At 44.1% G+C, this 27,904-nt stretch overlaps 1 protein-coding gene across 1 annotated transcript in view; it reads right to left on the bottom strand.

Moving 5' to 3' along the window:
- Nucleotides 1-236: 236 nt before the first annotated feature.
- The window catches only part of LOC102937553 (cytosolic phospholipase A2 epsilon), a 39,392-nt gene continuing 11,724 nt past the window's right edge, over nucleotides 237-27,904 (bottom strand). Inside the window, exons 9-21 of the mRNA XM_007055802.4 lie at nucleotides 25,643-25,812; nucleotides 25,435-25,521; nucleotides 24,207-24,244; nucleotides 23,381-23,516; nucleotides 10,453-10,589; nucleotides 9,781-10,003; nucleotides 8,862-8,976; nucleotides 8,325-8,462; nucleotides 5,305-5,412; nucleotides 4,482-4,673; nucleotides 2,877-3,043; nucleotides 2,294-2,480; nucleotides 237-1,358 (exon numbers count right to left, since the gene is read on the bottom strand). Coding sequence (XP_007055864.2) covers nucleotides 1,150-1,358; nucleotides 2,294-2,480; nucleotides 2,877-3,043; nucleotides 4,482-4,673; nucleotides 5,305-5,412; nucleotides 8,325-8,462; nucleotides 8,862-8,976; nucleotides 9,781-10,003; nucleotides 10,453-10,589; nucleotides 23,381-23,516; nucleotides 24,207-24,244; nucleotides 25,435-25,521; nucleotides 25,643-25,812 — 1,907 coding nt within the window. The 3' untranslated portion in view covers nucleotides 237-1,149. The remainder of the gene's footprint in view (nucleotides 1,359-2,293; nucleotides 2,481-2,876; nucleotides 3,044-4,481; nucleotides 4,674-5,304; nucleotides 5,413-8,324; nucleotides 8,463-8,861; nucleotides 8,977-9,780; nucleotides 10,004-10,452; nucleotides 10,590-23,380; nucleotides 23,517-24,206; nucleotides 24,245-25,434; nucleotides 25,522-25,642; nucleotides 25,813-27,904) is intronic.

The raw sequence follows: 27,904 nt of genomic DNA, 5'->3' as shown, positions 1-27,904 counted from the left end.
AAACATATTGATGCCAGATTGAACAGGCTATGCCAACTAGTATTCACATGGTTCTAATGCTCTGACTCCACACAGAAGAGTAGTGATAAAAAAGAATTGTCCGATCATGTGGTTATATATGACCACCTGCTAGGTTGCTTTACACAGGTATGGAGTGAAGAAGAAAAGGAAAGTGCACTCTAGGTCAGTTTGCCTTTAAAATCACCCTTAAATACCATCAAGTCCCAGACAATGGTCAAGTCAGGATATATTTTTATTTTAAATTAGAACTGTTGATTAAAAACAGATAATAATGACAAGGGCACCTATGTTACTTTAAAGACTAGAAGTTTCAGTTTGTATGTTGAAAAACCAATGTGAAGTGGCAGTTCAAGATAAACTTAAGCAGTGTGTGTTACAAGAACTAGGGACCAGATCCACAAAGGTACTTAGGAACTTAAACCTCAGACAAACCTAAATCCCAGTTTTAGGCTCCACTGCAATCCAAACAAAATCCCCACTTGGCTGCTGCCTAACCCTGTAGGCACCAAGGGGGAGGTCTGCAGCAATCTCGGAACAAAAACAAGACTATACCTTAAAGACCACCTGTAAGTATCTAAGAGGCAGTCCTTGTGTTCCCCCTCAGCAAAGGGATGGTAGCTGTCCTTGAGCCTTGAATGGGTTGACTGGCAAGATTCCTAGTCTTCTTCCCTACAGTGCACCTTCGCGCAACAAGTCACATTCTGGCACATGGACAATAGTTCACAGAACAGCCACTAAAACAAGGCCAAACTAGTATTATTTAAAGATTAATTGAATCCAGTGTGTACACTGTAGTTTGGACTTATATATTTTTAAACTCACTCTCTAGGCATTTAGACCATGCCACCACCACTGCAGCTCCTTGTGTATGGCTACCCATGTACTGTATTTCCAACATGCCACAAATTGCACTTTATTCTCCTAAATTAATTTTGTAGCAATGAAATTCTTTGGGGAACAAGGAAGATCTCTCCTTATTTGGTGACCTTTGCTCATCAGGGACAGCCAGTTAATAGGGTCAAACTGGAATCCATTGAAATCTTCAGAAAAGCTGTGGTTATCCATATGCCAGAGGATACAAAAACATCCTCCCAGGGATAAAGGCATGGTGGCATGGTGGCATGGTGACTATTTTTTATGTTGCCTTTTCCGTTCCACTGCTTTACGCAAGGCTTGAAGAATCAGGTGTTTGTTATTCAGGATGTTGTATTCAGTCAGTTTAATCAGCTGATCATAATCTTGCTCCTTGTATGTGACTGAATATGTAGAATAGGGGGAAAAGCAACTGGTGAGATCAACTTTGCCCTCCTCCATCTCTGAGCTGGAGCGCTTCACACCTAGGGAAAAATTCAACAGGAAATTGCTGTAGTATTGGGCTTATCTCTGTCATGTACCACCAGTAACAGCCCAGAGAGGGAGATTTCTCTGCACTAAGAGCGCTCACCCATTTAAATGCTCTGGGCATGTTTTACAAGTGTTTCTGTTGCAATCCAGTAATTTGATCCCTGGATCAGGGGAATGTCAGTTGCCTGATGTGCTGAAGGGAGGGGTATAAGTGACTATCCCTATGAGTGTCTCCTGTTGTCTGCTCATAACAGTCTTAGAGACGTCTTCACATCTGTGACTCAAGCAGGAAAGGGAAATACTGACATGGCAAATGGCAGGATTTGGAGAAGGGGAATGGAACTGAAAGAAGAGTAGAAGCCTCAAAAGGTATTTAATAGGTGAAACAGTGCCCCGTTCAATGGAAAGGCTATTCCTACTGAAAAGAGGAATAGCGATTCAGTCAGTGAACAGGTTATTTACAAGGAAAACAAAGCTCTCATACCCATCAAGGCTCAGAGCTGTGACACCAGCCTTTTAGTACTTGGGACAGAGACCCAATATTAGAGACACCAAAAGAAGGAAAGAAAAGTCTGCTAAAAGAGAAGAAAGCTTGTAATTATTTTGGGTTTTCTCCTTAAATGTACATTTCCTTTCACCTTAGTTTAAAGATTTTGCATTTTTATTACAACAATTTACACTAATATACAGCAAGATAACTAGGGGTGTATAACAGATGAAAGTGAATACAGAAATAAAACAGGGTCCTATTCTTCTTAATAAGAAATATGTAGTAGATCTAAGTAAAAATGGTAAGTTAGGCAATGGAGAGGTTTGTTGTAGGGAAATGAACAAGTGGAGAGGAATGAATTAAAGAGTGAGATTCAATCAGTTGACAAGCTAGCCAGGATGGCCTTCGCTGAATGTTTGGCTACTGTTGATAACTTACCAGGTGCTTTGTAACTTTGGTAGGTGTCATTCACTAATGGGAAAAATAGCAATATGGGAGCTCCTGGAGTTTCGGCATCATCAAAGAGGTAGCACTCCTTTAGCTTTTTCCTCTCTTCTTCGCTCAGCACAACTTTGGGGAATGGGATTCCTTGTTCTGAGTAGTACTTACAGGACTGATCCAGAGGCTGGATCAAGGAAGAGAACAATATGAGAATCCAGAGACTAGGCTGAGATCAGGATTTCCTAAAAGCACAGCAACTAAGACTAAATTGTACTAGGCTACCTCTGGGATAGGACTGGCTTTCCTGTTGGAAAGAATGTGGTTTGAGAAACATGCATTATATGAAAACACATGGACAGGTTTTTAAATTTTTCCTGGAGTACTCAACAAAAAACACTCAGTACCACAAAAGAAAATGGTTAGGTTACAGGGTGTGAATACAACTTTAAGCTACAGCATTAAGCTAAAATACTGTGGTTCAGAATACTTAACACAGGGCTTTTAATAGGAACAATATCGTTAAAAACTTACAGATAAATGACTATCAATGGAGAAAACAGAAAACACTGATTTCTCTCACCAGTATCTGTGATCCTGCACTATAATTTAAATGCAGGATGACGTCCACTTTCCTCTCTGGCCTCAGAAGTGGAGGGCAGCTGGTATTGATGAAGAATCCAGTATCTACCAGGGACAAGTACTCTGCTGTTTCAGTCAGCTGGTTGGGTGATGTGTCCAGCACAGTATCTAAAAGGAATATATTTCTTGCCGTAAGGGAAATCGCAGAAGAGCGGTTTGCTGATGCTCTGATGAACACAGTGTTCAAGAAAAAAGGGTCTGCAGCCCCATTCCACATCTCTAATTTCATTAGACATTTGACAAACTATTTACATCACTGTTGCTCAGCCTTAAATTAGAACAACTATTTTTTCTGATGTCAGACTCTCCATGTTCATTCTATACCTGGCTCATTCAAACTGTGCTAGCCCACCATCCTCCCTCCCACTTGTTTTTCTTTTGGATGCATTTATTTGATTTTTTTTTATTAAGGCAAAGTTACAAGAAAACATTAACACACTACATTGCACATTACATGTTCAGGATCAGATTAATATTCAAAGAACTTGGATAAAGATTCTGGATTGCTGGCTTGGGAGCCCTTCTCCTATGAATACACTAGAAAGGGTGACCAAATTCCTAAATACCTTTTGGTATTTCTCTCATGGATGTACTGGCTTTGAAAGCTTTTCCATTACAAGATCAGTCTATATTTTACTTTACCACAGTGCCATAGGACGGGTCACATTTTTCCAATAATGTGCAATACAGTGTATGTTTACATTGCAATTAAAAACCTACAGCTAGCCTGTGCCAGCTGACACGCTCACAGGGCTCAAGCTGTGGGTCTGTTTAATTGCAGTGAAGACTACTGGGCTTGGGCTGGAGGCCAGGCTCTGGTACCCTGTGAGAGTCCCAGAGCCTGGAAGTCTTCACTGCAATTAAACAGCCCTGCAGCGCGAGCCCCAGAAGCCAGTATGGGCCAGCCACGGGTGTCTAATTGCAGCGTAGACATACTCACAGAATTTAGCTGCTAACAGTAAAAAATAAATTAATTTGTCGTTCTGTTTAAAATGCAGATCCTTTACTGGAGCATTAAAAAAGCAGATCGGGGGTCTCTAGGAAGCCGGCATTTGGTCCTTTTGACCTGCAGTGGCACCCTCTTCTACTGATCAAGGATTTCTTCTGTCTACCCATTAAGGCACAGACGCTCAAACTCCCATTGGAGTTAGGTGCCTAAATACCTTTGAGACTCTGGGCCTTAATGTCTCCTCTCTGTTCATAAAGACTATGAATGCTGCCAACACACTGAGCCAAACTATGGAGATTTAATCAACTGGCTACAGCCCAAAGAGAAATGAGCTTGAACCCCATCAAATCCATGTCACTAAAGATTTTCAGCCCTGTATAGTTCAATTGATTCATCAAATAATTCTGTTTAAAAGTAGATTCAAACTTTGATATGAAGGGAAGCAGGGGGGGTTTCGAGGGGGAAGTGGGCATTGTCTGTTTTGTTTTGTTGTTAAATAAAATCCGTTCATTCTCTCCCAAGTCATGCAGATCTCCTCACTATATTGCAGACCCCAAATTCCTTCAAAGGATGCTGCTGAAAGGTAAGTGCTATTACCTTTCCATCTACAAAACTTGTCATTCTCTAGGTAGTCATTATGCAGCTGGAGGCCTTTCAGGAAACTGTGGTACTGGGCAACTGACGTGCGCTCTGTAATGGCACTACGAAGAGCACGGGAGAGGGGGCTTGCCGTGGTGAATACTTGAGTCTTCTGTTCGTGTGGCCTCATAGATAGGACGGACTCTTCCTCTGCAAAAGAAGTAATTAAAGGGTTTGTTTGCCTAAATAAATGTTTTTGAGGAGCCCCCAAAATAGCAATAACAAACAATAACAATCTCTACACTATTAGTTTATGGTGTCCATGATGAAAGGTCTCACGAGCACCTTAATAAAAGGTAGATAAATATTTTTTTGCTCTATTAAGACAAAATTTCTTAAGATACCCCAGGGCTGGATTAAAAACAAAGCCTCAGCATCCAATAAGCCATTCAATGCCACACCACCTACAAATCATAATCCTGAAAAATAAGCCAAGTTGAACTGTATTTGTCGAATTAAAAATTCAGCAAATATTCATGTGGTGTTTTTTGTGTCACCAATTATCTGCAAACCAGGATCGTTATTCCTGAATATATTTACTCTCTTACATATTCAGTGATTATTGCTCATGATCAAAGGGCAGTCTATGGGTTATTCAGAAATGATCCCATGATGGTAGTCAATATTAGTCTTTTGAAACTTGTTCCTTCCAGGCAAGATATGATGCGTCTGCAGATTTGTAAAAATAAAACTCCAAAAAGCAAGTGCATGGTTTATACAACAGATGGTTGTGAAGCGTAATGATAAATAAATGGTAAGGCAATGGTATAAAGTAACTTACCAATATCATTTACTCTGTCTCGGGTCCACCTGTGCCAAAAGTCCTCTGAAGTGTGTGACAAATTCCAGATATATAACAGATTCAGGGAAAATAAACTACTCCACATGCCTGTGAAAGGAGAGCGATATCAGTATTGCCAACCCTAAACATTAAAAAATCCTAAGTCAGGCCCTCCAAAATCATAAAAGATTGGATTAAAAATCATGAGATTTGTTTTTAAATAATAAACGTTGAGTTCTTTATATTTGTTTTCTGCTTTTTTAAATCTTTAGGGCACTCTTTGTGAACATTTTCAAGGTTTGCTTTAAAGCCATGAGGGCTAAGAAATATTTTTTTTAAATGAAAGTTGCAATTCTCATGTACTCCCATGATTGTAGGCTTCAAGAAAAAAAAACACCAAATAACTCAAGATTTGTGATAAAATTATGAGAGTGGGCCATGCTAGAGATTTTATGGAGACCTTTATGCTCCAGTCGTGGGAGCATTTAATTGAAAATTGCCTTTTTATCCTTCCATCTGAAGTTGTTCCGTTACCTTCTATTTTTTGCAGGCATCTGTCTGCACAATTCCAAACTTCTGCTTTTAATATCTGACTTGGGGGTCTTTAGATTCTAAGAACCAGATTGTGTCTGGCTTTGTGCGGGTGTGCAGGCGGGATGCAAGCACTTTTCCTCTCTTGCCTATGCCTTGAAAGGGGCCATGACAGTGCCTGCGCTCTCGGAAATACAGGGATGCTCTCTTTTCATGTATGCTGCTCTCTCTGTAGACCAGGCCTGGTGCACCAAGGGAACAATTTTAACCACTTTAAAGCATGGTGCAGCTTGCATAATCGTGCACAACTGAGACTTGAAAAGGAATTTATGACTCCTGGGGCACAATGCCGCACTTCCACCCCCACCCCGCCAGCCCGCCCGAGTAATTCCTCAGACAGTGCAGTTCTTTACAGGTCTCTGCCTGAATAGTACAATTTTGCCTAGCTCTAATTCATATCGTCTGTCACAGTGAAGGTTACAGGTCAAATCCCGCATAAGATGGAAGCCTTCTTGTATCTCTCCAGATCACCCATTCTCGTCCTTCCCACAGCATCTTTCTTTTCTCTGTTGCTTACAGCTCTTAATTTCTCTCCCCCCGTCAAGGAGTGTATTAACGCTGCAGAATTTTGAAATACAGGCAGCACTGGTATGTCAGATTCTCAGAAGGGTCAAGTTTTATTATATTATTTTCTAAATGTCACTGGTGTGTTTGTGTTGCAGAGCATTCCCGTTTCACTGAACTTGTGAGATTTAGTCACCTTTTGTCACACTGTTACAGAGATGGAGATCTCACTGGCTCCTTTCCCATTTCAAATGGACTCAGACCAGGCTGTGTCCTTGCCCCCTGCACTGTTCAGCCTCTTCTTCACCCAAGTTCTCAACCATGCTACAGATGGGCTCAACCGAGGCATATACATCAGATACGGACACAACGGCTCAGTCTTCAATCTTATGAGGCTTAAAGCAAAAAGGAAAGCAACAGAACTACTACTAAGAGAGGCAGTCTTTGTAGATGCTTATGTTCTCCTACCACACCCAGAGGGAGATCTGCAGTTCATTGTAGATCGCTTCACTGAAGCATCAAAATTGTTTGGCCTCACAATCAGCCTTGAGAAAACTGTGGTGTTGCATCAATTATCTTCACTGCTCTCTGCCATATCCCCCAGCACCTCCAGTAATGGAATCCAACTAAAGCAAGTTGACAATTTTACCCATCACAGCAGCAATATCTCCAATGAGGGGTCTCTCACTAAACAGATCACGAACAGGATACAGAAAGCTTCTCAGTCATTAGGAAAGCTATGTAACAAAGTCCTGAAATCCCACAACATAACCCTCTCAACAAAAATAAAACTTTATAATGCTTTTATGCTCACATCTCTCCTCTATGGCTGTGAGAGCTGGACACCATACATATGGCATATCCAACAGCTAGAGGCTTTCCATATGCGGTCTCTGCATGCCATTATGGGGATCCGCTGGCAGGACAAAATAACCAAGCTGGAGGTTCCCCAAAAGCCAAATGCCACAAGTATTGAGGCCATGCGGATAAAAGCCCAACTACACTGGGTTGGACACATCATTAGGATGTCTGAATATCGACTCCCTAGAAAAATTTTCTATGGAGAATTGGCACAAGGACACCGGAATCAAGGCCGCCCCAGAAAGCACTACAAGGACAGCATCAAGAACAGCATACACTTTGGTGCAATTAAACCGAAAGATCTTGAGAAGGCTGAGTTAAATAGATCAGCAGGGCAGCACACAACACTCAGAGCTTTCCAAGCCTTTGAAGAGGACAGAAATAATCAATTGTTAGCTGCCAGGGAAAAGCGTCATACTACCGCTATAGCTACCAAGATGCTCCCCAATGACTGTCTGCCCTATATGGTCACGAGCATGCGCGTCACATTTGGGACTTCAGAGTCACTGCGGAATCCACAAAAAGAGATAGAATGAAAACATCACTGTCGAACCGACGAACTACACACACACACAGGTACATATTCAGGGTGGCTAATCCATGCCACCACTGCCACTGCCCTTGGCACCATGGCTACACTATTTTTAGCATGCTAACTCAGATAAGAGCTAGCATATGTGTGTGCGAGCTGAGAATCACACCCCGAGTGTACAGTGTAGATACGGCCTCTGGATGAAATCCTGGTCCAGTTGAAATAAATGGAAAATTCCTATTGACTTCACAGTGGGCCAGGATTTCACTCTTGGACTGGTGGTAAACTGTATTGTTATGCAAAATCAATTAGAAAATTTCAGATAGAAAATGTTTAAAGTCTAGTGGTTGCCATTCACCTGTTATTTTAAGTTTCCTGCTTTAACAATGCAAAGGAAACCATTTTATTAAATGTTAATTCATATAAGGTACTGGCACATATTCTGGCAGGTGATACTGTACCATTGCTGCCAATCACATACCAGTGATTCACCAGTGCCCGGTTTATATAATTTTCCAGGACAATAAATCACCTTCTAAGTAGGAGATCCGGGATTCTGGGAGCCTCTTCATCAGCCGACCCATGAAAAACTCGCTTCCAAAGTCCTCAGAGCGAATGAAGGCTCCATATTTCATGAATCCAACTTCATATGGGGTGAATTCCAGCCATTCTGCAAACAGAGCCACAAACAAAAAGACAAAAACAAAACCCCAACAAATCTTTTAGAGCAGACCCCGTGCTGAGGATAAAGAGTTATGCTGTTATCAAATGGATACAATGCGTTAAAAAAAAGGTTGAACCACTGAAAGTTTATTCCAAACATTTCTGATCCGGCACAAACACCAGAAATATAGAAACATCACAAAAATTAAAACTAGTGATTACAAAATGCCAGCTGGTATAAGCTGATGAAGCTCCATTGACTTCAGTGGAACTATGCCAATTTTTACCAGGCCATGATCTGGTCTTTAATTTAGAGGGGGTTTTATGTAATCTATATGAGGTCTTACACACAAAACTGAGCCGCTTCCTAGACTTAAGATCAAGTACAGCTCTGGAATATCTTTACCTTTGAAATCCAAAGTGCTATAGTTGTCCTTGACATTGATTGCCACGTAGATGGGCAGTGGGTTCTGACCCTGATGCACTGCCTGTCGCTGATCCGAGAGTTTATGGTTGTCTTTCTGTTTTTACAAGAAAAGTATCTAAATTGAGGGCGGGTGGGGGGAAGGAACTGACACAGGAATCTACTCACTATATCTGTACTTAGAATACAGTAAAATGCCTGCATTTCAGCCACGTTCTCCATTATATGACTGCACTGTATGCAGGGGTTAATATGTCTGGGATCTTCCATACTCTCCAAAATTCTCATGAACAGCTGATAACCATGATGGCTGCAAGTTCTTGATAATTACATGGTACATGATTTGATGGCACTTTCAGACCAACATGATAGGGAATGTCTAAAAAGGAGAAAGAGATGCCTACAGCGTAGAGACTCTGGAGTGGTCTAAGTTAAAAATGAGTCTCCTAACCAGCTGACATCCTAGTTTAATGTACAATACTGCAGCTGTACACAGGACTGGGCATGCTTGTATCAGGAATACTGCAATTGCATGTGCTGTGAAAAATGAGTGGATAATAGCCTACTGTTTGCTGTTCTAAAACACTTATAATTTAATTATTTCTAAAGAAATCATCTTCAAAATATGCCTACAGCACTTAACTATTACGTTTTCAAAATGTGATTTTTCCAACAAAAAGCATCCAAAAACCTACTAGTGAAAATGGTCACTCCCCCCACCCTGCATTGAGAACAAGCATGAAAAAATATTGTCCCAAATGGGTCAGTTTCAGAAAGTTATAAGCCTCTGAAAACTGAGTGGCTTTTAAGGGAAGTGTTTCCTCAGCCATAAGGATAAGATTATTAGTGCAATATTAATCACCATAATGATTTAATAAAACCATGCTTTGACATACTGTACCCCATCATGTAACAAATATTCAACAATGAGCCCCCATAGATCTATAGAAGATGTCCTGTGTCCTTCTTGTTTCCGCTGACACAGCTGCTTGTTATAATACTTGATACGCTCCATGGAAAAAGAACCCATCTTGCATTTGGTCACATGTTTTCGAGCTTCATTGATTTTCCCAGACAGATCCTTCTGTGACCAATCAGCATCTCTGTACAAATTTGCCATAGTCCTGGGAAATATATTGAAGGGGAAAAAACAAAAACAAACTGAGGAGTTTATTAGAGAAGGTGCTAAACTTAACATTTTCAGTTTGAAGGGTTAATGTAAACTTCACCAAAGGTTTAATGTCCTAAATCTATGCTGCCTTTGAGTTCTAGGTTCCCCAAAAAACATTACATTTTTTTAAAATCACAAACATTACATTTCCCCTGCCTGGTAAATTTAAAATGACCGGCCAATTTCCCTAAAATATTTTTTTAAACATATACTTCTGTGCTGACATTAACTATAAAAATTCCCCACTCCAGAAAAGAGATTTTTCTGGCAAAATGGATCAAAAATAGGGCTTGGGTCACAACGCTGGCTACGGGAGAGCTGCTACTGGCAGCTCCATAATATTTCTTTAGCATAGATCTTTGTATCAGCAGCATAGAGAAACTCTGCTCACGTCTTCCTTACCATGTTGTGCCAGACAAACCAGTCAGGTACATAGAACAGTCTATGACATTTAACTTCTGGAGACCCAATAGACTGCCATATGACGTTGTCAGTGATCTCATTCCACCACCTGTTGTCATGATGGCCACCACAGGAATCTGTTCAATACAAAGAGAGCAAGTTACTGCAAAGCAAATGACATATGAACATTTAGAAGAACCTGAAATGAAACACTAGACCCAATCCAGTTCCAAATCACAACTACAGTCTTTCTTCTGACAAGGTCAAAATTGAAATACATACACAGACTCCTGGACACTGGAGAAGTTTAGAATCTGATTTGGACCCAACCTCTGTAGCTCAGGCCTTCTCTATTTGGAATAGATTTGGAATAGAGAAGGGAAGGACTTATTATAAGTTCAGTTGCTTTTGTTCCTCCTAAAGAGTTTTTGAAGCCAAGATGGGTCGAAGGATGAGCTCCCCGTAGAACAGTGGTGGGCAACCTGCAGCCCATGGGCCGCACGCGGCCCGTCAGGGTAATCCACTGGCGGGCCGCAAGACAGTTTGTTTACATTGACCACCTGCTGGCACGGCCATCGACAGTTCCCAGTGTCCGCGGGTCGCCATTCCTGGCCACAGGGAGCTGCGGGAAGCGTTGCGGGCTGCAAGGACGTGCTGGCCACTGTTTCCTGCAGCTCCCGTTGGCTGGGAATGGTGAACCGCAGTCACTGGGAGCTGCGGGCGGCCGTGCCTGCGGATGGTCAGTGTAAACAAACTGTCTCACAGCCTGCCACTGGATTACCCTGACGGGCCATTTGCAGCCCGTGGGCCACAGGTTGCCCACTACTGCCCTAGAAAATGCCTCATATAGCTGGCTCAATACATAGCTTCTAACAGCCAAACTCCTACCACTTGCCTTCTCATGGCAGAGGTGTTTTTAACTGGAAGTGTGTGGGGGGGTGGGGGGAGGATGAGGGTCTGGTGCATTATAAGCAGCTTGCCCAAGGCAGATGGGGCTCTCTAACCATGCAGGCAGTCCACCTAGGAGAAGGAAAAACTTCAATTTCAAACCAAGAATGTCAAGCGTGGCTAACCAGTTTGTAAAAGTTGTGTCATTCACACATGTTCCACAGGTCTTCATCTTCAATAAGTATATCAACACAAAGGGTAAGGTGTCCCCCAGAAGTAGGGTGACCAGATGTCCCATTTTTAAAGGGACAGTCCCATATTTAAGCCCTCCTGCAGGTGTCCCAACTTTTTCTTAAAAATGGGCAAACTGTCCCATATTTTCTGTCTCCCCCACATCAGTACTGACGGGTCCTGCTGCTGGCTGGATTCCTGCTAGCCAGCCACCTGCCCACCAGCAGTGAGTGGGTGGGGGCCCAGTGGCCGATGATGGCGGTAGATGTGCAAGGCTGGTGACGAGGAAAAGATGCAGCACGTGGGGCCAGCCGCTCCCCCTGCTAGTCTGTCAGCGCAGCCCCTGCCCCCGTGCTGGCTCTCGGTCACCAGGGCTCCGCCCCCCCATCCCATTTCCGGCCGGTGCTGGCTGTGCGCTGTGGTGGCTGGTGAGTGCGGCAGGCACCAGGCGGCAGCCAGTTACATGTTGCCTCTGCTGCCCACCCATTGGCCCTTTACACGCTCCCCCTCTTGCTGTCCTCTCCCTGCTTTGTCCCTTGCCCCCCCACAGCCCCGCTGCTCCTCCATATCTCCCCTGCGGGGTGCATCCCGCTCCCAGCGCTGTGAAGAGAACCTGCCCCTGGTCAGAGTGCTCAGCTCATCAACAGCCTGGCCAGCAGACTCCTTCCTTCCCCCACTGCCTCTGGCTGGGCTGGTGCCCCGGGAAAGCCCAAGACCCTCCGGCCCAGGGCACTGGTCAGGAGGAGCCAAGCCCTGTATGTGCCAATGCCCCGCACAGCGCTGGTATGGGGAAGCTTATCCGCCCTTCAGCTAAGCTCTGGAGTGGGGGCAGGGAGTGATTTCCAGCCTGTTCCCGCCCCAGAGCAGGAGCTTAGCACCCTCTTCTCCTAACCCCCCTCGCCCAGGGTCCTGCCCCCAGAGAGCGCGGGGCTGCTCCGCCCCCTAGACACCCTCCCCTGCTGAGCAACTTCCCTGGCTAGGTTCCATGAAGCCCCTGCAGTCAGGTTCCCTGGGCCCTGGTGCACAATGCATCCTTAGGGCTTAACCCCTTCCAGCCCACGCTGTAGCCGGAGGCAGTTGGATTATGTTGGCGGCCAATAGCAGCCTGGAGGTGTTAGCTGTCTTTTGACACTGTGCGAGGAGGAAAGGACAAGGGGAGAGAAGAAATGAGCTCTGCAAAGACCTTTGTCAGGTCATTCCTTTCCCCCCCACTCCTCCCCTGTGGCTGGAAGCAGCTCCTGTCCCTTCCCTCCCGTACAGTGCGGAAAGGCTGCGGCTGGTCACATTCTGGTGTGAACCCTGGCACAAATCTGGGGTTCCCATCCCTCCCATGCCAGGAGAGGCGGGTCCATCCCAGGGGCCCAGCCAGGCATGGAGGGCAGAGAGCGCCAGGCAGGGAGGGTGGGGTAGGTCGGTCACTCCCCGTGTGAGAGAGGTGTACAGAAGTGTGGATGGGGGGGATGTCACCCCTCCCCATATGAACCCTAAAGCCTTAAAGATAAGAAGGTAAATAAAAAGAATCCAACTACTCAGTATTTCTTTTTAACAGGGGCTCAGTCAACTTGATGTTAATTTGAATGTTTGTACTGCATAGTTCCTATTGATTGCCATTGAACTCACTTGAATATGAGTAATTTTACCAGGTGTCCTGTATTCAGCATAGGGAAATATGGTCACCCTACCCAGAAGTGACACACAACCTCTTTGTCTGACGACTCTGGAAAATGGTCAAGTTACCATATTGTGGTACATATGGCTAAAAGTGGCAAGCCTAAGAGTAACGTCTGGTTTCCCTGAATGCCTGAACAATGAAAAGGAAACAAAAAGTAGTAGTTGAGATGATGAAGGGAAGGAGAGTGCACATTGCCTGTATACAAGAGACAAAATGGAAGGGACTGAAATCCACGTACATCAAGGAGGCTACAAGATGATGCTCAGCAGCGAAGAGGAATAGCGTAGGAATAATAGTAGCAGAAATATTACAGGATATGATAGTGGACATCCAAAGAAAGAGCGACCAGCTGATGAAAGTTAGAACAGCACTGACGGAGACCAAAAATTGTATGTTATATGCTGATATGTGCCACAGGTTGGCTGTATGAGAGAGGAGAAGGTGGAGTTCCACATAGCATGGGCCAAGTGATAAGTGAAGTACCACATTCTGAGTACCTGATTATCATAGCAGATCTCAATAGATATGAGAGAACACAGTGAGAGCTAGAACGACTGCCAGAGGATGAAGCTTTGGTACCAGAAATGAAGCTGGTGAGGATATCTTAGAGTTAGCCAGAGCCCATGGCCTGATTGTTGCCAATATATATTTCACAAAGAGGGAGAACCACTTAGTTATATACAGGAGCAGTGCCAACAGGTCCCAGACAGATTACTTCCTGACAAGGAGAAGAGATCTAAAAAAATGTGAGACTTTAAAGTGATCCCAGGAGAGCAGATTGCAGAGCAACATAGGTTGCATGTAACAGACTTCTAGGTGAAAAAGGCAATTGGGGTGGGGGAGGGGACACTAAAAGATGAGCTGTGGAACAAAGGCTAAAGTGGTGGAGGCCTGCAGATAGGGAAGTTAGTCTGAGATTTAAGGATGAGGTTCTACAGAGGTAAGACAATGACCAAACCAGCCACAATGATACCAATGAGGTTTGGAGAAAAATATCCACATGTAATACAGAAAGCTCACAAGCTGTGTGTGGACAAATGAAAGAAGATATGGTAGTGGTCTAATGATGTGCAGGAAACAGAAAAGAAAAAAAGGAGGGAAGGTTTAAGTGATGGCAGAAAGTAAGAACAGTGGACAGTTATGAGGAATATAGGCTGGTAAAGAAAAAGGTGAAAATAATGGTTGCAGAAGCTAAGGATCAGGCACTTAAAGCTTTATATGTAGGATTATCGAGGAAGGAAGGGCAAAATGGAATATAGAGGTTCATGAGGATCAGACAAAGAAGCACTAGGGATTTGGGAGTTGTGGAGTGTATCAAAAACAAAAATGGAAGAGTACTGGTGGAAGGTAGCAAAATCATGAGGAGACGTCAGTGGTTTTATGAGAAACTGCTCAATGGAGAGAATTTGAGGAAATCATTGAGCTAAGTATGTGCAAACAACAACCTCACAAGAGCTATCACTGTGTTAGTGAGTCAGACAGCACCAAAGATGACACATGGGAAGGGAGAGGGACCAGATGGTGTAGCAATTGAGGTATTTAAATCACTGGGCCATGAGGCAGTGGTGGTGATGATGATGATGATGAACTTCTTTAAATTAATCCTCCAGACTGAAAAAAATACCCAGCTAATGGGGGAAGAGCATATGGTCTCTATCTTCAAGCATAAAGGGGATGTGGAAGAATGTAGTAATTACTAACTGTAATGGGGAGGGGCACTTGCTTCTTGTGCACGTCCTGCTGCTGCTGCTCCAGTACTGCAAGCTTTTTCCACTGCTATCACCTCCTGTAGCTTTGTTGACCTCACTTGGCCCTCCGACCAAGTCACAAAGCCCAAATGAATCCCTTAGGGGTATTAAACTGTCTGATAAACGAACAGTCTATTTGTGCTTAGAAGAGTCTTCAGTCCTGGCTCTGGTCTCCTTTAAATGCAGCCCTTTGTTTGGGTTCCTAGCTCAGCCCTGGCCCTTTTATGTGATTTACATTGCTTTGCTTTTAGCCGATAGGGGAACCCAGACCTGCCCACTACTCCAGTGGCAGGAGTAAGACCCTGCAGGCGACACTGCTCAGTACTCCTGACACCCTAATGAGCCAGCTAGGCTGCCTGATGGACTGCCATGCCTGATTGGCTGAGGAACCTCAGCATGAATAGCTCGCTGGCTGCTCAAAGCACGTGCCAACAGACCCTCTGCCTCCCTGTGCGCATCTCTTGCAAAGCCCTGCTCCTGCTCTGGTCCTCCACTGCTCCAGCCCGGATCCTGCCCTGTACCCAGCCTTGTTCCTATCCTGTCCCAGCCTTGCTCCTGGCTTCTCTGACTCCCGGTAATCCAGTTCCAACCCTCGGTTCTGATTCCCAACACCCACTTTGTCTTGACCCTTGGCTCTGGCATTCGGACTCTGACTCCAGTTCTGACCTTTAGCCCTGCTTCCTGGTTCTGGACCTGTCTCAACCCCTGGGTCCTGCTGTCAGACTCCAACCACTAGGCCTGACTGCCTACAACCCGGTCTCCTGACACCCAGGTTCCAATCTAGGCACCCTAAAAACAGCAGCTATGCACTGCTCAATCTCAATTCATTGCTGATTCTTCCCTGGGCCTCTTCCTATCTAGCCCATTTTTTCTTCACCCTTACTTCAGGGTTAAGGTTCTTGGGGCCTCTCTCTTCCTGCAAACCCAGCTAAGCAAAATGCAGCCAGAACAAACTGGCTATCCCTCAGGCTCCTGTGGCCAGAGAGGACCCTTCCTTGGCCCTCTGGTCCCAGCCAGGCACTAAGCTGCTAAGGCCCTGCAGCTCCTTTTATCTGAGCCTGCTGGGCTGTGATTGTCTGCTTCTATGAAGCCTCTTTAGGCGGGTCTGGAGGACCGACCTTTGCCACTGCTTTCCTGGGGCAAGGTGCAATAGGACCGTGGGGCCTCCAGCAGGGGGCCTGGTACACCCCATCACACTGACCCCTCAAGTTAATGAGTCATGTGATGAAATGGCTGGAAAGAATTAGTGAGAAAAGACACTTCAAGCAACTGGAGCATCAATAAGTGACAACCAAGTCAAGTTTATGCCAGAAGGGTCAATGCTGGATGCAATGTTTGCAGCCCACACATTGCAGGAGAAGTACAGGGAGAAATACAAGAAATTTCATTTAGTTGTGGACTTAGAGAAGGCTTCTTACAGAGTTCACAGAGACCCGAGTGATATGGCGGTGTCTACATTTGCACCATCTGCTGGAGACATATGTTCAGACTATTATGGACATTTGCAAGGGTAGCACAACAGCAGCAAGAAGCAGTTGTGACGACTGTGAGCCATTCACTGTGAAGGTAGGTCTCCATCAAGGATCAGTCCTAAATCTATTTCTATTCCCGATTGTAATTGACTCCTTCACACAAGGGGTTTGGGGAGAGGCTGTATGGAGCATGCTTTTCACCAATGCCATTATATTGTGCCATGAAGATAAATACAAACTGGAAAGAGATCTAGAAGAATGGAGGGCAGCAGTAGAAGAAAATAGTTTAACTAACAAAAGATGGAATCCACGTGATGCTTTATTAAGAGGGACAATGAGAAGCCAGTAAAACTAGTTGGTATAGAGTTAAAGTGTGTGCAACAATTCAAATACCATAGTTCAGTGCTGAGCCATGATGGGAATGTTGATGCAGATGTTAGGAATCACATGGAGAGCGCTTGGTGCAAGTGGAGGCAGCTGGCTTATTTTGCAGTAAGAGTATGCTAAGTAAACTAAAGTGCAAGGTGTATAAGACATGATTAGGTCTGTCGTGATGTATGGCTGGCCAATGAAGAATGCTGGCCAATAAAGAACATAAGAATATCCATACTTGGTCAGACCAATAGTCCATCTAGCCCAGTATCCTGTCTTCTGATAGTGACAGGTGCCAGATGCTTCAGAGAGAATGAGCACAACAGGGCTATTATCAAGTGATCCATCACCTGTCATCCAGTCCCAGCCTCCAGCAGTCAGAGTTTTAGGGACACCGAGAGCATTGGGTTGTGTCCCTGACTATCTTGGCTAATAGCTACTGATGGACCTATCCTGCATGAACGTATCTAATTCTTTTTTGGAACCCAGTTATACTTTTGACCTTCACACCATCCCCTGGCAACAAGTTCCACAGGTTGACTGTGTATTGTATGCAGAAATACTTCCTTATGTTTATTTTAAACTTGCTGTCCATTAATTTCATTGGGAGACCCCTGCTTCTGTTGTTATGTGAACGGGTAAATAACACTTCCCTATTCACTTTCTCCACATTATTCATGATTTTATAGACCTCTATCATAACTCCTATTAGTAAGGCTAAGATTTTGTCACAGATATTTTTAATAAAAATCACGGACAGGTCACGGGCAATAAAGAAAAATTCACAGAAGCCCATGACCTGACTGTGACTTAAAAATATCCATGACAAAATGGGGAGCTGTGGAGTCCCCACACTGCCCGCAGCGGCTGGGTAGCTGTGGGGGCCCCGGCTCAGAGCTCTGAGTCCCCCACTGCCCACAGTTCAGAGCTGCGGGGTAGCCCCACTGCCCGTGGTCACTCGGAGCTCCAGGGAGCCCCCGCCACCCACAGTGGCTGTGAGGTGCTCAGCTCAGAGCCCTCCTCTGCCTGTGGCAGCCAGGAGCTGTGGATTCCCACACCGCCCGCAGCTAGGGTTGCCCACTTTCTACTCACACAAAGCAGAACACCCTTGCCCCACCCCTACCCCTCCCCTCCTCTGAGGCCCTGCCCATTCCCTGCCCCTTCTCCGAGGACCCACCCCCACTCACTCCATCCCCCCTCCCTCTGTCACTTGCTCTTCCCACCCTCACTCACTCATTTTCACTGGGCTGGCTCAGGGGGCTGGGGTGTGGAAGGGGTGAGGGCTTTGGCTGGGGGTGCAGGTTCTGGGGTGGGGCAAGAAATGAGGGGTTCAGGATGTGGGAGGGGGCTCCAGGCTGGGGCAGAGTGTTAGGATGCAGGGAGGGGAGGGTGAGGGCTCTGATGTGGGGCCGAGGATGAGGGATTAGGGGTGTAGGAGGCTGGGACTGAGGGGTTTGGAGTATGGGAGGGGGCTCCAGGCTGAGGCAGGGAGTTGGGGTGCGGGGAGGGGGGGGGTAGGGCTCCGGCTGGGGGTGTGGGTTCTGATGTGGTGCCAGGGATGAGGGATTTGGGGTGCAGGAGAGGGCTCCAGACAGGGGCTGAGGGGTTTGGAGTGCAGGAGGGAGCTCTGGGCTGGGGCAGGGAGTTGGGGTGCAGGGGGTCTAAGGGCTCTGGTTGGGGGTGTAGACTCTGGGGTGGGGCATCAGGGATGGGGCAAGGGATTGGGCTATGGGGGAGGGTGAGGGCTCCAGCTCGGGATGACGGGTTTGGGATGTAGGAGGGTGCTCTGGGCTGGGGCAGGATCCCTTTTCAACCAGATATTCCGGTCAAAAACTGGACACCTGGACACCCTAGCCACAGCGGCTCACAGCTCCTGGGGCCCCCACAGTACCTCACAGCTCCTGACCGCCACAGATGGCAGGAAGACCCTGCAGCTCCCAGCCGCTGTGGGCTGAAGTCACGGATTCCGTGACTTCTGCGAGCTCTTTGACAAAATGATAGCCTTACCTATTAGTTGTCTCTTTTGTAAGAAGAAAAGGAGTACTTGTGGCACCTTAGAGACTAACCAATTTATTTGAGCATAAGCTTTCATGAGCTACAGCTCACTTCATCGGATGCATGCAGTGGAAAATACAGTGGGGAGATTTTATATACACAGAACATGAAACAATGGGTGTTACCATGCACACTAACGAGAGTGATCCGGTAAGGTGAGCTACTACAAGCCGGAGAAGAAAAAAACCCCCCACATCTTTTGTAGTGATAATCAAGGTGGGCCATTTTCAGCAGTTGACAAGAATGTATAAGGAACAGGGCGGGAGGGGGGGAATAAAAATGGGGAAATAGTTTTACTTTGTGCAATGACATCCACTCCCAGGTCTTTATTCAAGCCTAAGTTAATGGTGTCAAGTTTGCAAATTAATTCCAAAAAGAAAAGGAGTACTTGTGGCACCTTAGAGACTAACCAATTTATTTGAGCATAAGCTTTCGTGAGCTACAGCTCACTTCGGATGCATACTGTGGAAAGTACACAAGATCTTTTTATACACACAAAGCATGAAAAAATGGGTGTTTGGTAACACCCATTGTTTCATGTTCTGTGTATATAAAATCTCCCCACTGTATTTTCCACTGCATGCATCCGATGAAGTGAGCTGTAGCTCAAGAAAGCTTATGCTCAAATAAATTGGTTAGTCTCTAAGGTGCCACAAGTACTCCTTTTCTTTTTGCGAATACAGACTAACACGGCTGTTACTCTGAAACCTGTCTTTTGTAAGATGAACAGTCCCCATCTTTTTAATCTCTCCTCATATGGAAGTTGTTCCATATTGTTGTTGCCCTTCTCTGGCAATTCTAATTATTTTATTTTTTCCAATTCTAATATATCTTTTCAAGATGGGGTGACCAGAAGTATATGGAGTATTTAATGCTTGGGTGTACCATGGATTTATATAAGGGCATTATGATATTTTCTGACTCATTATCTATCCTTTTCCTAATGATTCCAAACATTCTGTTAGCTTTTTTGTCTGACGCTGCACATTGAGTGGATGTTTTCAGAGAACTATCCACAACGACTCCAGGATCTTCCTTCAGTGGTAATAGCTAATTTAGACCCCATCATTTTGTATGTATAGTTGGGATCATGTTTTCCAATGTGTATTATTTTGCATTTTTCAGCATTCAATTTCATCTGCCATTGTGTTGCCCAGTCACCAAGTTTTGTGAGATCCCTTTGTAACTCTTCACAGTCTGCTGTGGACTTAACTATTTTGTATCATCTGCAAACATTGTCACCTCACTGTTTACCCATTTGCCAGATCATTCATGACTATGTTGAACAGCACTAGTCCCAGTACAAATCTTTGGGTGACCTTGCTATTTACCTCTCACCACTGTGAAAACTGACCATTTCTTTCCTATTTTTTGTTTCCTATCTCTTAACCAGTTACTGATCTATGAGAGGACCTTCCTTCTTATCCCAGGACTGCACAGTTCGCTTAAAAGCCAGTGTTGTCGGACCTTATCAAAGGCTTTCTGAAAGTCTTAGTACACTATATCCCCTGGCTCATCATTATCCACATGCTTGTTGATACGCTCAAAAAATTCTAATAGATTGGTGAGGCATGACTCCCCTTTACAAAAGCGTATCGTGTTCATCTATGTGCCTGATAATTCTCTTCTTCACAATAGTTTCAACCAATTTGCCTGGTACTGAAGTTAGGTTTACCAGACTGAGATTGCCAATGAAGACATTTAAAAAAAATCAGCATTACATTAGCTATCATCTCATCTCCTGGTACAGAGTCTGATTTAAGCGACAGCTTACATACCACGGTTAGTAGTTCTGTACTTTCATATTTGAGTTCCTTCAGAACTCTTGACTGAAAACATCTGGTCCTGGTAACTTATTACTGTTTATCAATTTGTTCCAATACCTCCTCTATTGACACCTCAATTTTGGAGAGTTCCTCAGATTTGTCACCTAAAAAGGATGGCTTAGGTGTGGGAGCCACCCTCACATCCTCTGCAGTGAGGACTGATGCAAAAAATGTGTTTAGCTTCTTCACAATGGCTTTGTCTTCCCTGAGTGCTTTTTAGTACTTTGATCATCAAGTGGTCCCACTGATTATTTGGCAGGCTTTCTGCTTCTGATGTCCTTAAAAAATGTTTGCAGTTAGTTTCTGTGTCTTTTGTTAGTTGCTCTTCAAATTCTTTTTTTGGACTGCCTAATTATATTTTTACACTTGATTTGCCAGAGTTTATGCTCCTTTCTATTTTCCTCTGTAGGATTTAACTTCCAGTTTTTAAATGAAGTTTTTTTGCCTTTAACTGACTCTTTTACTCTGTTGTTTAGATATTGTGGCATTTTTTATCCTCTGACTGTTTTTTTAAATTTGGGGTGTACATTTAGTTTTGGGGTATACATGGTGTTTTAAAATAGTTTCCATGCAGCTTGGAGGCATTTCCATCTTGTGACTGTTCCTTTTAATGTCCATTTAACTAGCTCTCTCATTTTTGTGTCGTTTCCCTTTTTGAAGTTAAATGCTACTGTGGTGGGTTTCTTTGACATTTTTCCCCCAACAAGAATGTTAAATTTAATAACAATGTGGTTGCTATTACCTAGTGGTTCAGCTTATTCACCTCTTGGACCAGATACTGTGCTCCACTTAGGACTAAATCAAGAATTGCCTCTCCCCTTGAGGGTTCCAGGACTAGCTGCTCCAAGAAGTACTCATTAATGGTGTCTAAACATTTTATCTCTTCATCCTGTCCTGAGGTGACATGTAGCCAGTCAAATTAAGGGATATTGAAATTCCCCATTATTATTAGGTTTTCTGTTTTTATAATCTCCCTGAGCATTTCACAGTCACTATCACCACCCTGTTCAGTAGTATATTCTTACTGCTATACTCTAAGTAGGAAGACAGAAGAACAACGATGTTACACTGCTGAAATAAGAATACTCAGGTGGATGCTGGGTAAGACAAGAGCTGATAGGCTACACAATGAAATCGTATGAGCCATGAAGTGGGTAGCCCTATCATAGAAAAGTTGAGGGAGTTTTGACCTAGATGTCTGGGTTACATGAAATGATGAGACATGGGGTATGCTGGTGAGAGAGTATAAGATCTGGTTGTCATGGATCGAAGACCATGAGGAAGACCAAGAAAAAGGTAGTTCTATATTCGTAAAGAGGACATGTTGGAAGACGCACTCAATAGGAATGCTTGGAGATAAAGAACAAGAGCCTCCAACCCCGACTAAGTGGGGCAAGGTGAAGGCAAAGAAGAAGGAAAAGTTGCTTTTGTTCAAGTATTATTGTTATTTGTTTCCAGTGTACCTAAAATGTACTGTTTGGTACGAACACAAAAAGAGGAACGGTTCTTTCCCTGGGGACAAAACAGACATACAGAAAGAGGTACAGTGAATCAAATAGTAAGGCAGGAAGAGAACCAAGTGAGGATAGTATCACAAAAGCTCAGGGAGGGAAAATGTCAAGAAGGAGATGATTATGAATAGTGTCAAAAGCATTGGAGAGAACAAGGAGGATGAGGATGGAGTAGAGCCTGAGATTTTGACATTATTAAATCTTTGAGTGCGAGCAATTTTGCTGGAGGGAGAAATTATAACTAGCTGGGATGGGATGCAAGATGAAGCAGAAGAAAATTTAATTCAGGGCAACAAATGTAAATGGTGCATTCTGTCATTTGTGAGGTGAAAGAGGAAAGGAGGTCGGGCAGTCATTAGAGAGGCAGGTGGTGAGAAGTACATTTATGATGGATAAAGACTAGAACATACTTATATTGTGACGGAAAGTAGCTAGAGCACAGTGATAGGTTAAGGAAGAAGTATAGGAGGGGTGATAGTAAGGAAAGGTCGGAGTCGGGAGGAGATGAAGTTGCTGAGATTGGTAGAGAGAGTAGTCAGGAAAGGAAGAAGAGGGTAGTAGAAGGTGATGGGGCAAGTAAGAAGAAGGAGGACAGAGATCATGGAGGACTGTGTCAATTTTCTGTTTGGTGAAATTGACAGGATCTTTCATGGAAAGAAAGGAGGGTGCAGAATGGGGGAAGATTTTAGGGAAGCCAAAGGTAACAAATGAATGACAGGAATTGTGGGCATGGGTGTCAATGAGACAAAAGTAGTATTGTTTGACCAGGACTGTGACAGAACTAAAAAAGAGAGAACAAATGTGATTGGAGTAAGACAGTGGGGTCATGATACTTCATGCACAGGCTTTTGGTGACATGGGAACAGGAAAGGAGGAAGCAGATTTTTGGAATGAGCCATGGCTGAGGTTTATTGGGATGGACTTTGTGTGGCAAAGGAGTCAAGCGTGTTGGAGACAGAGGAGGGGAGGGATAAGACAACTAAGTCTACTGATGTGATGGATGAGAATACTGGTATCAGAGGGCCACTGCTTGAATCGAGGGCCTCCTGACCATTCAGAAGTTTTGATAATAGTAAATGTATCACATTAGGTGTCCAGTTGCTGAGTGCTCATTTGAGCTGAGGGGGAACATCTGGGATTCTGTTGCACGTACCTCATCGTCCTGCAGGTCCTCCTCTAGCTGGAGAACCTTTTTCAGAGCAGCAGCAACACATTTCTTCCTTTTACACAGAAAATCCTGCTCCTCTGTGCACAAGTCAAACCCTAAGCGCACGTCTAGGTCTTCTGAGCTGGAGCACAGACCAGGAAAAAAACCACAGGCACACATATTGCATGTTGTTACTGACAGCCAATTTTAGAACTTACAGTGCAGACAATCAACCATTTTCAAAAAGAGTCCATCTGACAGAAAAGTCTTTCCCACAGTCCTATATAGACAAACTGATTTAACATGAGCACGAGAGAGAGAGAGAGAGAGAGAGAGAGAGAGAAGCAAGAAAAAAAAGGGGGGGAAATTAATTCCTATAAGTAATTTCTGAAGGATCCTGCTATATTTTAGATATAAACCAGTGGCTGTATTTAAAGCCCAATGCCTTTTTGAGAGCTGTAGTAGAATAAGCTTTGCTGACTAACTGATCAACTTTATATCTAAACAGCATCATGACAGATTATGGATTGTGCTGAACAGGATACCAACACAACAGGGCAAATACAGATATCAAATTGCTAACTCTGCCACTACTTCTATCTTATACATGAGTCTCATTAAACTGATGAAAATATTGGGTTCAGAATATACCGTGTTCTTTTTATATATAAAGTTCCAGCTTTCTATATAAATTAATTAAAGGTTGTGTGCTTTTAATTTGTTTGCACAAATTGTTGACATACAGTAAGCAAACTTTTTCTATAAACAGACAGGGAGAGAGCAGAATTCAGCTGATAAAATCATTAACATCCAAAGACGATAGATCTCTTACCAGTCTGTAGCCTTCACATACAAATCAAATTTTTTATCCTGAAAACCAAGAATACAAATACATTAAGTGCCATCACATTTTTAAGGTTTCCCCTCCCTTCAGCTTTTGAGTGAGTTTTATCTTGTCCCTTTTCAGCAATGCAGACACCAACCTGAGATGCTATGTATATGGATTCAACACCACTCATTTATTCTCTGTAAAGCTGCTCAGCATTTTCCAGTGACTTTGCCATTCTAAACAGATGAACACCTTGGCGGTACTAGCCAGTGTTTGTCTCCTCCCATGCACCTGTGTGTGATGTAGTTTCATGGCTAGTTAGAATGCCCTCCTCCCGGACAGGAGGAGATGAGTGGCAGTGCCCCAAGACCTAGCACAGTGATTTATCATTAAGATCAGGATGGAGTGTTTAGAGTGTCACTCACGAAAGCCTGAAGAGGCAAGTACTGGTTGAGAACTGGTGGAATAAATGACAGTTCAAGGTGACTCGCTTGGCTAATCATGAAAATCTCATTATAGCTATTAGATTTTGTAGAATCCAGGGTTTTTGTGAGTAGTAGTGTGTTTTCTTTTCGAAAGCTAAATTTTGGCTCTTAGCAACATCACGTAACTGTGGCCCTTTAACATGGGTTTACACAATCATAAAGCCTATTGTTAATCACCATAAAATTTCAGAATCATAGAATAAATCAGGAGTTCCCAACTTCCCAGCCTTTTCAGGCAACTGCACCCGTGTACTGGGCTGAGATCTCTGCTATATCAGCCATTGTCCTCCGTCTTCCATTCACTTAGGCCCAGGGCAATGAGATTGGAATCTTGGAACTCCCAATCCCAGGTGCATAAATACAAGATTGCATTCCGGAGCAACGGCTGCAATGATTGCATTCCGGAGCACTATGGTTGCATGGCTACAGCTGGAGCTCCACTGTCAGAGACAACAGAACACGTGGAGAGTCAATTGACCCTGGGGGACAGACAGAGATCTGGCTCCCAAGATTCATGGAGGTGGGAAGGGGTCCTGCCTTTGAAATCAAATTTCCCTAACCTCTTTCACCATAGGGATAATGCCAGAAAAACTCATTGAGGGGATTATCCTCATTCTCCTCCTCCTCCTATCCCCTTTCCGATGTTGTTTCCAAGGAAGGAGGCAACCTAGGCCATTATTGTTACACTGGTAATAATCCAGATATGGATCAGTGTTTATTCCTAAGAGTTAACAATAGGCACTCACCTCTGCTATTGTTACTTTCTCTCCTGTGGGAAGTGAATTGAGAGCCACATTTGCCGAGTCTGCCTTTGTATTATAGGAACAGCTACACTGAAGAAATACATAGAAGTTTATACCACAAGGAGTAAAGTGAAGATAGATTAATTTTGCTATCTAATCATGTGTTTCTTTAAAGTTACTACTAAGTTTATTAAGGCCAATGATAACTTACAAAGGAGTAATATGGTTTCTGCTTTGGTAGAATAACATCCAATGCTGACTGCTTATACTTGACATAGTGAAACTTAGGGGGACATGAGGATCTAATGATGGGATCAGAGGCCAATGTAAGGTCTTGGGTGTCTTCATGGGATCCTTTCACTGTGAGGGAGATGTCTTTCCCTAAAGGAATGAGGCAAAGCACACACAGAAGTTACTATTATTGGACTGGAAACATAGCATAATAGGGGTGTTAAAAAAAACCCACCTTCATTAAATTGATTAGAAGTTCTCTACACTGAGCTCAGAGAGACCACATATTGAGCAATATTATTCTATTATAATATTTAGATAAATAGGGGTTGGGTAATCAAGGAAATTTTGGGGTAGGTAATTTACCCTAGACATATTGACAGAAATTAGGATAAAATCAAGTTGCACGAGAAGGGGCTCAGATACATGGGGTTTCATGAGATATGGGAACCATTTATTTGCTTTTATTTTATTCCAATAGAGCAAATCTATACTAATGTACCATATGTAAGGCTAAGATTTAGTCACGGGTATTTTTGGTAAAAGTCATGGATAGGTCAGTGGCAATAAATAAATAAAACCCTAACGGCCTGTGACCTGTCCATGACTTTTACCAAAAATACCCCTGACTAAATCTCTACTTCTGGGGCCCTGCTGCTTCGGGGGCCCCTGCTGGGAGGACCTGCTCCAGTGCTGGGGGTTGACTGTCCCCCAGCCGCTGCTCCTGGGGACCGCTCTTTGGATGGCTTCTGGGGCTGCTTCAGCCACCCCAGGAATGCTGCTGCTCAGGGGTTCCCAAGGAACCCCCAGGACCACTGCTCAGGTTCTTTCCAAAGCCAGCCAGACCGGCCGCTGTTCCAGTGGTCCTTGGAGCCACCACCTGAGCAGCGGCCGGTGCAGCTGGCTCTGGGTCCCTCCAGCAGCAGCTGGTGCAGCTGGCCATGGGGCAGCCCACAGGACCACTATTCAGATGCTCCCTGGGGATGCCCCCAGGACAGCTGCTCGGGCAGTCCGCAGGACCAGCCGCACCAGGGGCTGCTCAGGCGGGTCCATGGAGCCAGCTGCCCAGGGCCTCCCAAGCAGGGGCCTGTGCAGCTGGCCCCAGGGACTGCTGGAGCAGCTTGGCCCAGGTCACTCCAGCAGCGGCCAGTACGGCTGGCTGTGGAGTGCCAGAGCAGCAGGCCCTGGGGCCAGCTGGCCAGGCGGCCCTGAAGTCAGCCACACCAGCTTGTGAGGAAGTCATGGAGGTTGCAGAAAGTCACAGAATCTGTGGTTTCCGTGACCTCTGTGAAAGAATTGCAGCCTTAACCATATGTGATAATCACTAATAGTACTAAAAAAGGTCTGGTTCCATGAATGAATGGAGCAATTTATCTAGGTATGTCTGTCGTAGCTTTAGTTCCTTTATAAATAAAAGGTTTGTATTACTACACTTTGCCTTAAAATTCTTTAAGGGCTGTTATTTCCATAGCAACACAACTGTTTGACTGAGGTGACCTTGTAGTTAAGGTACTCAGTAAATCTCAGTTCAGTTCTGAGCTGTGCCACAGAATTCTTGTGTGACCTTGGGTAAGTCACTTAATCTCTCTGTGCCTCATTTCCTGAGCTGTAAAATGGGAATCACAATCCTTCCTTTGTTCTGTCCATTGTGACTGTAAACTCTTCACTGCAGGCTATCTCTTACTATAGTCTTATATAGAGTAGGGGGGGGAAGAGATGGTTGTGTTTTTAAAAAACCCAACCTATTAGCTAAAATACCACATTTTTAAACACTACTTAAAACTAAGTATAGAAAGGATTTCACACCTTTAAAAATGGTCATGATCAGCCCCAGGGCCAAAGGTATTTAGGTGCTTGATTTCAAAGGGAGTTAGGGGCCTGAATACCTTTGAGCATCTGAGCCTAAGTGCTTAATGGGTTTTAGAAATAATGTTAATTAAAATGTCTTAACTAACAAGTGTTTTTAAACAAGCCTTTTCCCTAGTTTAGACAGGTGTGTTTGTTTAATGCCTAGCACAATGGGGCACCCCAGTGCTAATACAATATAAAAATGAACAATACATTTTAGACTAAATCTGTAAAAAAGGCCTCTAAAGGAGACATTATGAGGTAATATACTGGAAGTTTTCACTGATTTTGTAATATGTTTTTTAAATAAACAAACAAAGGAAAGAATATGTAAAAATAATATTACATAACACCATGCTTGAGATTTTAATCACAGAAAGGTCAGACAATTCTA

This window comes from Chelonia mydas, chromosome 6 (assembly GCF_015237465.2).
Source record: "Chelonia mydas isolate rCheMyd1 chromosome 6, rCheMyd1.pri.v2, whole genome shotgun sequence".
Lineage (NCBI taxonomy): Eukaryota > Metazoa > Chordata > Testudines > Cheloniidae > Chelonia > Chelonia mydas.
Note: the sequence above shows the minus strand (reverse complement) of the source record. Positions and strands in the feature narration are given on the sequence as shown.